The sequence below is a fragment of the Hippopotamus amphibius genome, chromosome 5 (assembly GCF_030028045.1).
Source record: "Hippopotamus amphibius kiboko isolate mHipAmp2 chromosome 5, mHipAmp2.hap2, whole genome shotgun sequence".
Lineage (NCBI taxonomy): Eukaryota > Metazoa > Chordata > Mammalia > Artiodactyla > Hippopotamidae > Hippopotamus > Hippopotamus amphibius.
This window is the reverse complement of record NC_080190.1, coordinates 173,187,612-173,201,632: the sequence shown is the minus strand read 5'-3', so window position 1 is coordinate 173,201,632 and position 14,021 is coordinate 173,187,612. Positions and strand designations below refer to the sequence as shown.

Below are 14,021 nucleotides of genomic sequence, written 5' to 3'. Positions count from 1 at the left end.
CCTGCTGCACCCCTGCGCCTCGGGCCCCATTCTTTTATCTCGCGCGGCTTGTTGGCCCGGCCCACTGCATCACGTCAGAAGAGGAAGCGTCCCTGGGCCAGGCCAGGAAGCCCGGGGCAGCGGTCAGGGCTGCAGGCCTCCAGCGGCGAGAGAAAAGAGATGGACAGGTGCCCAGTCGGGCAGTGACGCAGGTCGGGCAGCGGGTGGCTGTCGTGAGCGGGGGCAGGGACCCAAGGGAGTGGGGGTGGGGGCAAGAGGCCCCCCTCCCCTCTGCAGTGTGGGAAAGGGGTGAGATAGATGGGTGCCTTATCTGAGCAAGGGATCAAAGGGGACCTTGGGGGTTTTCATCTCTTCTCTACAAGGACCGGAGCAGGAGGCAGTGGCGAGGGCTCTGCTCTAATTTTGTTTAGCCGCGTGTGTTTTGTCTGCTCTTCCCCAGGTCCTATGCTCAGTCCAGGGAGTGGAGGCAGGAGCCAGAGGGGGTCCCTCCCGATGGATGCTTTCCGTCCCACGGAGGCGGTTGGGGGATCCAAAGACACTGGCGGTGGCACTGGGCTGCCGGGCACTGGTGTGGCCGCGGCCCCGTCTGTCTGGCCTTGCCGGTGCGGCTGAGGAGCAGAGGAATCCCAGAAACGGGGCACGGGGTCTGGGCGGCACCCACTCCTCAGGCAGAAAGAGGAGCGGTCCCTGCCTCCCCCACGGGGCCTGGGCTTGGGGCCCACACCCTCCTTTCTCCCCGGAACACGAGCTCCCGGGCTGGTAAGGTCTATGACAGGGTGTGGTTGTGGGCTCCCCACTCCCAGGGACGCTTTCCAGCAAGCACGCAACTGGAGACAACCATGGGGCGGGGTCCGTGTTGTGTGGTCCTGAGACGTCTCACTCATGCCTGGCAGATTTCCCGTAAGATGAGTACTGATATCACCATTCCCATTTTCAGAGGAGACGGATGCCCAGGGTGTCTGTCACCTCCCAAAGTGCCCCCTGTGCATCAGAGGAGCCTTTAAGGTCAAATATTCTACAGAAAAGGGCATACGTAATCATAGGTCGACAGCTTAACAGATTTTCACCAAGTGCACACCACCCTGTAACAGCACTCTGCTCAAGAACAGAACTGGGTGGAAAGCCCCGAAATCCTGTCTCCGTTCCTGCATTCAGGCACTAGACGCAGCCAAGGCCAAAGATAAGAAGGAAGCGCCTGCGTTTCTGAGCCTACACATGAGTTTCCTGCTTGTGGACCAATGACAGGGAAACCCTACTTTGTGAGCTGCTGCGGCCGCCTTCCCTTCCCTGCTGGTGTTTGTGAAATGCGTCCCTGCCTTTGTGCGTGGCTGTGCGTTCTTCACCCTCGTAGGTGTCCATTTCCATTGATGAATATGCCACGGTTTACTGCTGATGGACACCAAGGCTGTGTGTGGTTGTAATCTACCCCGAGTGGTGCTGCCTGAGTCCTCCTGTCCTTGTCCTGGGCGGGGGTGGGGTGGGGGGTGGTGGTGGAGGGGGCGGTGTGCGTGTTTCAGGCGCTATGTACCCAGGAGTGGTGATGCTGGGTGTTGGACACGCTTATGTGCGGCTCTGGCAGAGGCTGTTGAAGAGACTCCCATAGATTGTACCTACTTCTACTCCACAGGAGCCTCACACTTCAAATCTCACCAGCACGCGGTGTGGTCCTCTTTGAATGTTCGGTCGTTCCTGTTGGGGTCATCGTATTGTGCTTTCAAGCTGCCTTTCCGCCAAGAGGAATCATGTTCAACAACTTTCTTATACTTATTACCCATACAAATTTCCCATCTGGTAAACTGCCTTCATGCCTTTTGCTCAGATTTCTATTGGATGTTCTGCTGTTTTAGTCACCGATTGGTAGGAGGAAGTTCATTCTGTGTTCTGCATACAAGGCGTTTAGCAGATGTGTTTGAAGTGCTTCTTCCCCATCCGTGGGGCGCAGTTTTACTGTCTTATCAGTATTTCTTGGGGGCAGATGTTGTGAATTTTTACATAACACCAGTTATCTTTCTTTCTTCTGTGACCAGCATTTTGTTCAGTTTTGAACATTCTTACTTTTCTAAAGGATGTGAAGGTAGCCTTCTGCATTGTCCTTTTTAACCACTTCATTTTTGGGTATTATTGCGATTCACCAGCGTCCTGAACCTGCTTCTTTTGTGTGTTGTGAACACTGTGTCTAAGAGCTCGTGTATCCACCACCCGCCAAGGCAACAAGAGTCTCTCCCCACTCCAGGGCAGGGTCGGCTTTGTCAGGAAGCCGGTAACTGGATGTATGTGCTTTCTGACTTTGCATTTCTCCTCCATTGGTCTGTTTCTCAATCCTGAGCCCAACCGCACATGGTCTTCATAAACACACACACACACACACACACACACACACACACACACACACACACACACACACCCACCTGCTGAGACTCTGACTGCCATTTCCATGAATTCGTAGATTCATCTTTGCTGTGTTGGGACTCACCGTCCTTAAGCTTGGTGGATCCTTCTATTGGTTTACAGCTCTAAAGTCAACAGAATCTCAGGTCTGTAGGTTTATTTGGAAAGTATTAAGGACATTTCAGCCTCCCAATCTCATTGGGAGGCGGTTACAGTTAACTGTTTTTCTAGTGTTTGTGCATTTCATCAGGAGTCTCACACTCATCACAGGGAGCCTGACCATAACAGCCCCTTATTCTCTTCATAAGGTCTCTGAGGGCCGATGGATGCCTCCCGTTCCATTCCTCACAGTGGCAATGAGAATTCCATTTTTCTTCTTTGTTTTGTCCTCTGTTTTACCCATACTGCGAATCCTTCAAAACACCAACCTCGGCTTTGTGGATTTACCTCTTGTTTATTTCTGCTATCCTCTTCATATGTCCTTCCTCATTTCTTTGGGTGGATAATCTGTTCTTTTTCTGACATCTTGAATGGAAGCGGAGAGAATTTTCACTCTGTTCTACTACACGCCTGTGATGTGATCTACTTTGCAGTAAGCACTTTTTAACTGCTCTCCCCACACTTTTAACTTGTCATAACTTCATAATCATCCAGACCTCACGATTTCCTAGGTTCTGTTGGGGCTTCTCTTCTGTGTGATTTGTCTAGAAATGCCCCGAAAGGTTGCGAAGCCGTTGGTGGTTGCCTGGTTCTCTTTTGAGGCATGATTTCTCACTTAATTTCACTGTAATAGAGAAGGAACGCAAGGTAATGGCAATCATTTAAGACTTGTTGATGCTGGTTATGTCATGGCATGAAGTCCACCTTGTAGAGACATAGGCGACCCCGTAAACCGCTGTATCTGGTCATCTCTGGGTCTGCTGTCACATATGCTCATTGTTCCGAGTTCCTTAACAGAGCTGCTCAAACCTTCTCTAGCAGAGGCTGGCAAACAGGAACTCGTGGGTCCCCCAACCATGTCTGTAAATAAAGCTTTGTTAGAACGCAGGGCGGAGCGTATGTTTACTTGTCCTCTCCGGCTGCTTCCACCCCCACAAGGACCATGGTTTTGTAGTCCTGACAGAGACTAGAAGGCCTACAAGGCTGCGAACCTTTCTTGTCTGGTCCTTTCAGGAAAAGATTGTTGACCTGAGTGTATCACTGTGCTAAGTGTGGCCTCCTTTCTCCTGCATCTAGAAGCTGTGGAGGGGAAGCGGTGATCGGAACTAAATTTAGGATAATGGAGTTGTCTGCAATACCTAAGTTCCACCAAGGTGTCTTCTGTATGTATTCTGACCCTGTGTTAGGGTGTGTATATGGATTTAGACTGTGATATGTTTTTGATATTGTGTGGCTTCGCCTCTACACAGTGTGGTTCTTCCCATAAGCAATGCTCTCGTCTTACTATTTACTCTGGCTCTGTGTGTGTAGAAGAGGGTCCCTCTGGGGGGAAATCAAACTGTAGACCATTTCTATATTTCATTTTCAATCTTTTCTCCTCCTTGAGTTAAAGCATGTCCCGAATAAAGTGAATAGGTTACTTTTAGTTTACCCCAGAAGTCTTGAGTTCCTAACTGTAGCCATTTCAATAGTAAGGTAATTAATGTGTGTTTGTTTCCTTTCCATTAAACGTTTACTTTGAGATAATTGTGTATTCAAGCACACGTGCAGGAAATGCAGAAGGTTCCTGCGAGTCCTTTACTCGGTTCCTTGTTAATATCTTGCAAAATACAGGACAGTATCACGACTAATAGGGAAGTGCCATTCACAACAGCGAGGAAAAAGATTGGTTTTGTCACCGCAATTATCCCTTACATGGACACACAAACCTCCTTTCGACCCACATCTGGAGACAGTGCCCCCTGCAACGCTGATTTCGTGCCCATTTGTGAAGTTGGTCCCCTGCACAACGGTATAGAAAAGAAACAGTAAGGCATTCTGTCACTGAGCGTAAGTCCCTGGATACTCACTGAAGTCGGTGCGTGTTTCACATGTTCCTCCCTTCACTGCTGAGTGACGTCCCAGGTGAGCACGTCACATGGTGTGTTTACCCACTGCAGGCTATCGGGGCTGTTTCTGGCCTTGGGACGTGACCCATAAGCTGTCGCATACATCCGTGGATGTGGTCTCTATGGCCACGTGGGCACCTTTCAGTTCGTCTGCGGAACGCTGGGAGGAGTGAGTTTGCGGATCTTCGGGCAGTTGCTCGTTTGGTGTCTAAAGCGCCTGCCCCCCTGCTCTGCACGTGGGCTGCACCGTCCTTCCGCGGCGCCAGCCGCGTGTGAGCACCTGGTTTCTCTGCGTCCTGCCCAGCGTCTGGCGCGGTCCCTCGAGCCTCCGCGCCGCCCGCATCCTGCCCAGGCCTTCTGGCGCCATCGCCCCTTCCGCGTCCTCCCTACACCTTAGGGCGCCGTCCCCGCGGCCGGGCACTCTGGGGCAGCCGCCTCTGGGAACGCGCGCCCACCCCGAGGCCAGGCCGGACCTTCCGGAAGCGGCGCATGCGCGCGCGCAAAGCCTGCCGGGAGAGGCCCCTCAGTCCTTCCTGGGCGGGGTGTGGGCTCCGCGCCTGACCAGCCTCTCCTCAGTCCCCTGCGGCGGCGGCGCTCCCTGCGGCCAGTGCGACCGCTCCGGGTCGTGTCTCCGAAGGTTCCAAAGGTCTGGGAAGGGTGGGGGGGGGGTGAGGGGGCGGGGACACAGGGGGTGGGGAAGGTTCCAGAAGGTCTGGGTAGGAGTGGGGGGGACGCCGGCGGCAACAGTGAGGAAGGTTCCAGAAGGTCTGGGGAGGGTGGGGGGTGGAGTGGGGAAGGTTCCAGAAGGTCTGGAGAGGGTGTGGGGACGCCGGCAGCAACAGTGAGGAAGGTTCCAGAAGGTCTGGGTAGGAGTGGGGGGACACCGGCGGCAACAGTGAGGAAGGTTCCAGAAGGTCTGGGCGTGGGGTGGGGGGGTGAGTGAGACGGGGAAGGTTCCAGAAGGTCTGGGAAGGAGGGGTGAGGGGAAGTTTCTATAAGGTCTAGGCAGGGAGGGGTGAGGAAGGTTCCAGAAGGTCTGGGCAGGACACAGGGTTCGGGGGCAGGGTATGGCTGGGGGTGGTGGTCAGATGTTTGGGCGGACAGATGGGGGCGGTGGGAATGTGCCAAAAAGTCTGGGCAGGATGCAGAGCGGTGGGGGCAGGGCTGCAGGGTTGGACTAGGTCTCACGTGAGTGTCTGCAGATCCTGGGGTTTGGCCTTGCCCTCCTGGAGCAGAGGTCTCAGATCCCACTACCACCATCCATCTGTTCTGACCACAGGAACCCCTCCCCTGGGGTCGTATGGCTTCCCCAACCACCTAGCAGCCTTTCCTGCGGGTGTCCCTTTCACCACTCTCTGGGCTATATAATATACGACGATATGTGGCATATATCATCACCTTCTCTGCGGACGGGTGACCCACCGAACCCACGCAGCATCTTGACCACTGAAATCCCTGTCCCACCCGGACCCCACCTAGCATCCCCTCCCCTGAGTTCCAAGCTGCCGACTCTCATAGCCATGCCTTGTAGAGTCCAGGTTTATTTAAATTCAGCCCCTAGGAGGGACGTCATTGCTAATAGCAATTCACAGGTACGGCATCCTGTTATCTTTCTGTTAATGGACACCATCAGTGGAGGACCAGCACGGAGATTTGACCAGGTCATTATTTTCCTTCCCAAACTAGTGGCCTCAACGGAGAGGAAAAAAACAAGGTTACAAGCTGCCGCTGAACTTTCCTTTCTACAACCTTTTGTAACCTCGGGAGCTAAAATGAGGGGCGGGGCGGGGTTCACAATAATCCAGGATCCAGAGTCTGTCCCAGGAGCATTTTTCCAGAGATCTCTTCAGGTGGTGTATTTTCAGTTGGCACTGAACACGGCTCCTTATCACAGCATGCTTTGAGGGAACTCAGCCACGTGGTGTGCTCAGGGGAGCTGCTCACCAATTCCCGATGGCTGTCGTCTAAGACCCACCAGACTGGGTTTTCACATATGCTGGCAAATTCACACACCTCTGTGGCGAAACTGTAAATGTATGATGAGTTCCATTTCCAAAGAATACACCTTTTGCCTGAACTGGGAGAAGAAGGCATTAGCTAAGTTGGCCTCGATAGACCAGTGCTCTCGTCTGCTGTTTTTCTTCTTGCACGGTCCTTGCCCTATCACGGACAACTGAAGCCATGCGAAGGGCCGCCTGTTTTAATTCACATTCATTAAGTGATGTTCTTATTCCCTTCTCTATCTCCATAGAAGCCCCTGTGGCTTGTAAGGCTGTGTCTAGCAAGCCTAAAACATTCTAAATGCCACCCCCTGCCATTTAACCCATACTCTGCCAAAGCCTTAGAGCCCTACACCCAGGGTCATGCAATCAAATTCTGGACCTTCAGTCTTTAATTGAAAAGGTGAATTAAATATTTTCTGCTCTAGGTCATGATTCTCATAATGGGTTGAATCTGGGCTAAAACATGTAGAGCCCATTTTTGTTTTTAATTAAAAACACACCACCCAGCTCACGAGATCTTAGTTCCATGAACAGGAATTGAACCTGGGCCCATGGCAATGAAAGCATGCAATCCTAACCACTGGAATGCCAGGGAATTCCCTATAGAGCACATTTTTAATCCCTGGCATTTTATATCAATTATTTGAAACAGTAAAGTTGAAAGAATTTACAGTGAATACAAGGATACCCACCACTTAGAGTCCACCCTTAACATGTGACTAGTTTTTCCGCATATCCATCTATCTCTCCAACCATGCTTTAATTCATTTTAGCTTTTGATTCATTTCAAAGTGAACTACAGGCATCAGCATTCTTTCCCCTACAAACTGTAGCAGTTTTACCTTGCATGATTCATGCTTTATGTGTCTTATCTAAAAAGTCTTTGACTAATCCAAGATTGAAAAAAATTGTTCCCGTTTCCTTCCAGAAGTCTTCTAGCTTTGTATTTAGGTAAGTCTTATAGCTTATAGTTATATCTGTGATCAATTTCAAATGGATTTTTGTATACGATGTGAGGTAAAAGGAGAGACCCATTTATGGTTTTGCTTTTCTTTTTTACATGTTTTTTCACTTGGGGGCATATTTTTTGCATGCGGTTACTCACAGGTCCCAGCACCATATGTCACAGAGGTGGCCCTTTCTTCGTTGCATTATCTTGCTTGGCATCTTTGTCTATAATCAATTAATCACATATAGGTAGGTCCATTTTTCGACTCTTTCTGTTCAGTTGATTGTACGTCTCAGCTTTTTGCAGCATCACGCTGTCTTTGTTACTGGAGCTTTCTAGGAAGTCTCAAAATCAAGCAGCATAAGTCCTCCAACTTGGCTCTTTTTCCAGATTATTTTGGCTCTTCTAGGTCTTTCACTTTTCTACCTAAATTTTAGAATCAGTTGTTTATTTCTACATTAAAAATACATCTCTTTGAGTGAGATTGTGATGAATCTACAAATCAATTTAGGGAGAACCGACATCTCAGCAGTAAGAAGTCTTCCGGTCTAGGAACATAGCATGTCTCTCTGCTTCCTAAGGCTTGCTGCTCTTTGGATTTCTGTTCACCTGGCCATGCTGTGACCTCAGTTTCCTGGTGGGCTGACAAGTGAGACATTTGTGGAGTATCTGGTTTTCTCGTCTTGCTCTTGTTGTGTTTGTGGATGTTAGAATGGAGACAGGTTCTCTTGTGGCTTTCTACTTCCTAACCAGACAAAACAAAAAAGAATCAAGCAACAACAAATTCTGCAAGGCATGTTGAGGCTACCCTGTGGACCCAGCCACTGCAACAGTGTGGTTCTGATGTGTGAACAGACAGACAAAGCAAGGGAAAGAAGACAGCCCACGAAAAGAACCTGGCACATTTGGAACTTAATAGGTAATGAAGGGCCTTGCAAATGGACAGCAGACAGGGTGGACGCTATAATTAATGATGTTGAGAGAACTGAGTTGTCATCCGAAAAAATGTAACAGTGAAGGGTAAGTTCCAAACGCATCAAAGATTTAAATGTTAAAAGAGAAAGAAAAAACTTCTGGTAAAGCTATCGGGAGAAAACATGAGAGAATTTATTTATAACCTTGTTTGGGGGAAGGTTTTTCTAACTACCGTTCAAAATCCAGAACCAAAAAATAAAAGATGTTGAGCAAGCTCCTCTCCCGACCAAACTCCAGCCAGGCTCCTCTGGGCCCTTTATAGACCACGCCTCAAGCTTGGCCTATAGAGACTGGAGCAAACACTAAGGTCACTACTAACAGCTGAAGGCTGCATCCCTAGGATGACCCACATCCCCCCACCCCCGCCTAAAGTATCTGCCTGAAGAACTGTGTGCCAGCGGCCACCTGAAGCCGGGCCCCTTCTCCCAGCCTCTGTGGGAGGGCGGGAGCTTAACTCCCGATAAGTGGCAGTTAGCAAACCCAGGTAGGTGTCACAGGGACCAGCCCCGCCTTCCTGCTGTGTAATTTTCACTTCCCTGACTCCACCGAGGCCCGCTTACCACCTCCCTTTGAAATGCCCAGTGACCCCTGTGCATATCCAAGTGGCGTTCCCTTCACGCAGACGCTTTTCCCCACCGAAGTAGAATGTTCCTGATTAAAACCCATCCTTACCACTTTAACTAGTGTCTGGCTTTATCTCTGACCATGAAAAGTAAGCACTTCTGCTTGGCAAAAATACCAAGACCTGTATCAAATAGGAAAAAAGGTTTTTTGACTTTTTATGGCAGACAGTGGGCTACTGTCATTCAAATAGCACAGAAAAAGGAATACAGATATCTACCTAAATGCAAAAACTTGCTCAAGGTCACTCATAATTAAAGAAATGCAAATTCATACTACAGGATGCTGTTTTTACCTACCAGATTGGTGAAAACCCAAAGGATGGATAAGAACGCACTCTTTTTGACGATACTGTGGGAACAGGCACTTCTCAAAGACGGGAGGAGAAAACTGATGTAGCAGTTGGGCAAGTGCAGCTGCGTTGCAAATACGGGGAACCCACGACTGTCAATCTCACTTCTCGGAAACCGTCCTTCCGGGGTACCTTGTAAGACATAACATTACGGACAATTACAGCTTTATTTCTAGTATGACACGCTGTAAACAACACAAAGGCTCGTCGGAGGAGGCTCTGTAAATACACCATCCTACACCCAGGCCGTGGCACGCTCCGCCACCGTAAGAAAAGAAAGGCGAGCTCCTGCGAAGGTGCTGCCCGTGCCAACAGAGGCGCGTCCCCGGGACAGGGCGGCGGGGAGCACGCGGGCGGGGAAGAGCGCCGCGCCACGCTCCCCTGAGGCCACGACCTGGGGGAAACGGGAACGCGATCCCATGGGGTCTAGGAGCGCACGGGGTGAGAGCGCCGGGCGCAGCTGCAGCGGCCTCCACGGTGGCCCCTGGCGCCCTCCGCCCGCGTGCGGCCCGCCCGCGGGGGGCGGGGCCCAACGGTGTGGGCGGGGCGGTGGGTGTCCGCCCCGCCTCCCCCAACCGTAGGGTCGCTGCCTCTTCTCGTTGACCCCTAACCGCCAGATAGCAGAGCGAAGGCGGGGTGGGAACATTCCAGAAGGTACAGGAGAGGGGAGCCCAGAGGGAGTGTGGAGGAGTGCACGGGGGTGGGGGGGCGTGAAGCAGGCTGACCTTGTGAGAGGAGAGCTGGCCCAGCATCAGGCGTAGAAAGGCCAGGCTGGGGTGGGCTGGGCGCTGCAGGGGTACCCAAGCCTTCCCGTGCCCTGAGGTCAGGATGCACCCGGGATGACCTGGCCACGGATGGAGAGGAGGATGAAGATGGAGGAGGAGGGGCGGTGATGTTGGTTGGGAGGGTGCCCCCTGGGGGCTCCTGAGAGAGCAGGAGTTCAAATCAGGGATGGGGGAAACCTGGTACAGCCTTCAGGGAGCAGCGGCAGGAACACCTGCCGAGCAGGTTTGCTGGGGCGTGGGTGAATGAATGCAGAGTTCCAGGGAGTCGTGGGGTCTCTGGAGACAGAGAGGACTTGGTGGTGGTGACAGGCCGCCCAGCACCAAGAGGCCACACTGAGCCCTTGGCCCATGGGTGAGGAAGAAAGAGTCTGCCCCAGTGTCTAGTGGGGAAGGGCTCTGAATCATGGTGGACACACAGGGGGCAGATTTAACCCTGGAGCCACAAGGCTGACCAAGTGGCCCTGCTCACCCCTCACGTCCAGGCCCAGGCATCACTGGAGATGATGGTTCTGCTTGTTTTGCTCCTGGTCATGATCCTGCCATGGGTGGAGACCAATGTCACCGTGTCTGGAAGACAAAGTAAGTTCCGGGCCCTCGGCCTTCTGGGCTGGGAGGAGGAGGTGGGCTGGAATGCCTGTGCAGACGCGGGGGTGGCCATCCACATAGGACACTGCCCTGGCCCCAGGTGGGTGCAGGCAGTTGTGGTGCAGAGGACTCAGTGGGCAAGAGAACGTTAGAAGGGTGGTCAGCTGACCCGGACACCTTGTGGGGAACCTCTCGATGTGGCCCCCCGGGTGGGCAGGGACGGCTGCTTTTATTCCCAGCACCCTGCGGTCCCCACTGTGGTCCTGTCTTCCTGTGGGAGCTGAGGCTGGAGGCCAAGCCTGGCCCAGTCATCATGGGGCCTTCTAGGGCTGCCTCTGAGAGCAGAGAGTTGCTGCTGGAGGGTGACCAGCCCCTCCCCTGGGAGCGAGTCCCACCTCATGCAGACCCAACCGTGCGCCGCTGCTCCGTGGTCAGGAGGGACGCAGGGTCTCTGGACGAGGAGGGTGGAGTCAGGTGCTGGAGGAGGTGGGTGGGCCAGGTAGGTGGGTGGAAAGGGTGTGTGGGAGCAGACTGCAAAGCCATGGGGTTTCTTTGTCTAGAGAAGTTGAAGGTGAGATGCCAGTGTTGTGGGCATGCCCTGGGGCGGGGGGCGCGGGACTCAGGCGTTTCCATATGAAGGTGTGAGCTTGCGTGTCTCTGGGGTGAGTGTCTGTGCATGTCCACGTTCGTGCCATGGGTCTTGGTGTGGGTGTGTGAGTGAGGCACACCCTGTGGGTGGGTGAGGGAAGCCCAGAGAGGAGAGAAGGCCCTCCAGGGCTGGGGTGGGCTGTGGGGAGCTGGAAATTTGGACAGACCCCAGGGCGCAGTTCTCACTTGGAGGAAAGAGAGGATGGCAAGTGTTGGTCTGACAGGACCTGAGAGCTGCCACGTTCCATTTTCTTTTTATTCCTCATTTCAGATGCACTGAGGTGTCACGTTTGTGAGAAGGAAAACAGTTTTGATTGTGTAGGAGCAACAAACTGCAGCGTGGACATTCCGTATTGTGCTGTTGCTGCTGTGAGTAAGTGTCTCAGTTCGTGCTGTGTTCCCCAGGCAGGCCAGTAGACTACTTTCAGGGTTTAGGGTCTGTCTAGTTTTCCTCAATAGAGAATAACTAATATAAAAGTGACCCTTGTTTTAAATTTGAAGAGCAACATCCTGTGAAGCCAGGAGTGCGGCATGGCAGTGCCGATGTGGGGCACGTGCCGCCGGATAGGGTGGCACGCTGAGGGGCGGGCAGGCAGCAACGGGGAGTTCTTTTCATTCACTTCTAAGTGAAAAATGAAGCTTTAACGACTTCAAACGTCCCACCAAGGGTAGCTTTTACAAGAGATGTACATAAACAGGGGCACGGGCTTAAAGCGTGTTCTGAAAGGCGTGTGCATGCTTTAAACCACCTGAGACCACTGCTCAGCCACCTGTCATCCACCCGAGGACTTTGGCCTCATGAAGAGCTCTCTCCCGAGGGTGAGTCTGAAGGCCCGATGTGACCCAGCAGTAGCCTCTTCAGGGCTGGAGAATTCACTTTCCATTGTCAGCCACTCCTGGGGGCTTCCATGTTCCAGGAAGTGTACGGGGTGCTGAGTCGGTCGAGGTGTCAGCCCCACTGCAGCCTCCCATGGACTTGGTAACTTAGTGTAGAAAGGTGACTGCCCAGTGAAACACGAGGTGAGGTGAAGTTGGAAGACTGGCCCCGCCACGCAGGGCTGAGCTGCGCCCCGGCAGCGGGCTCAGTGTCGTAGCACTCACACCCAGGCCTGGGCAGCGGCTCCTCCAGAGGCCAGCTCCAAGCCCTGGGAAGCAGCCGGGGTGGCCAGGAGCTCCTTGCTGCCGTGTCCGTCCGTGGTCACCGCCTGAGCAACCCTGTGTTTGAGAAGTTGAGGCCTGAGGAGCCTGTACGTTCCCACACGGAGACCACCAGGCCCAGGTTCCCCGTGCGCTTGGGCGGGGGACATCTCACACCACACCCCACCCCCAGAAGCAAATCTGCACACAGAGGCCTGACCCTCTTCCTCTGTGGTGATGGCTCCTGACACCTGTCAGGTGCCCTCTTTGAGTGGGGCTTCTGAGAAGGGGCACTGGAGGGTCAGGGTTGGGCAGATTTCAGACAGAAATGGTGTTGGTGTCACTGCTTTCAATTCACAAGGTGCCTCTCTGTCCTTATTTCCCATTAGGAATATTTCCACGGTTCTACTATGTTTCCAAGCAGTGCGCAAAGTATTGTGGGATAATCGGTCCACAATCGTGGATGGCCAAGTCGTTCGTGCTTGTCAAGCCCACGCCCTTCCTGTACTTAGCGTGCTGTAGTCATGACCTGTGCAACACCCAGAAACCCGTCATCAAAGAGAACACAGAAGAGAAATACAAAGAGGTGCGGTCAGCAGGGGAGGGCAGCGGTGCGGGGCTGGTGACACTGGCCGCCGGGCTCCTGGGCCTCAGGCTGCAGACGGCTGGAACCTGTTGCGTTAAACTTGTTTTCCATTGATCAGCTCACTGGTGGTCTGATTCTCCAGGGACCTGGAGGTGGCGTGGGGGTGGGAGAACATCTCCCTTAGGCTGTAGCCAGCAGGTCCAGTTAGAGCAAGGCCAAACCTTCCCCACAGCGATTTTGTCTACAAGTTGTTTCCCTTTGAAATCAAGCCTGTTTATTGCTGACAGTCACTCTTGACTCCTCTTCACCTTGGAGGGGCTCAGTATGGAGGGAAGCAAGGGCCTGAGGCCCACCTGTGAAGAGGGGTGCTCAGATGCTTCTGACCTTTGTAGGGGGCCCAGGGTCAGTGAGGGAGGTAGAATGATTTGGGCGTAAGACATCCCTGGAGTAAAAGAAACACCGCCTAGCTTGGGGGAGTGGACCATCGCCCGGGGACAGCCCCCTTCTGACGGGGGAGGTCCGGGGCTGCTCTCCGTCTTCCTTGCTACCAGAGTCCAGGGACGGAAGATAAGGAATTCTGTTGAATAAGCATGGACTTCACCCCTCAACTGGCACAGGTGTGTGGGCTCACAAATTCACGTGCATTTGTCCAGCATCTGAAACTTGGGCAGGTAGACAACAGCAGGGTCAGCTTTTGTTGTTTTCAGTTGAAATGCAGCCATCCAAAGACAGCCGAAAAGTCAATCATGGTTCTGCACAAATGTGTTCTCCCCCGTGGCGGTGACTTGTTGTTAGGGCAGGTGTAGCCCCATCTGCATCTCACCTTCCTCCCCCTTCTGCCCCCACAATCCTGCCTGCCCCAACCTGGTCCGACTCAGGGAGACTGCTGGTTGGGACATCCTGGGAACCTTCCAGAAAGTCTCAGTGGCCGTAGGAGGCACTGT

General features: G+C 53.0%; 1 protein-coding gene across 1 annotated transcript; it reads left to right on the top strand.

Annotated features, from left to right (window-relative positions):
- Positions 1 to 10,608: 10,608 nt before the first annotated feature.
- LY6K (lymphocyte antigen 6 family member K) lies at positions 10,609 to 13,191 on the top strand. Its single transcript, XM_057737017.1, has 3 exons — positions 10,609 to 10,700; positions 11,626 to 11,727; positions 12,881 to 13,191. The coding sequence occupies exons 1-3, from the start codon at positions 10,622 to 10,624 to the stop codon at positions 13,189 to 13,191; spliced, it is 492 nt and encodes a 163-aa protein (XP_057593000.1). The 5' UTR covers positions 10,609 to 10,621.
- Positions 13,192 to 14,021: the final 830 nt, after the last annotated feature.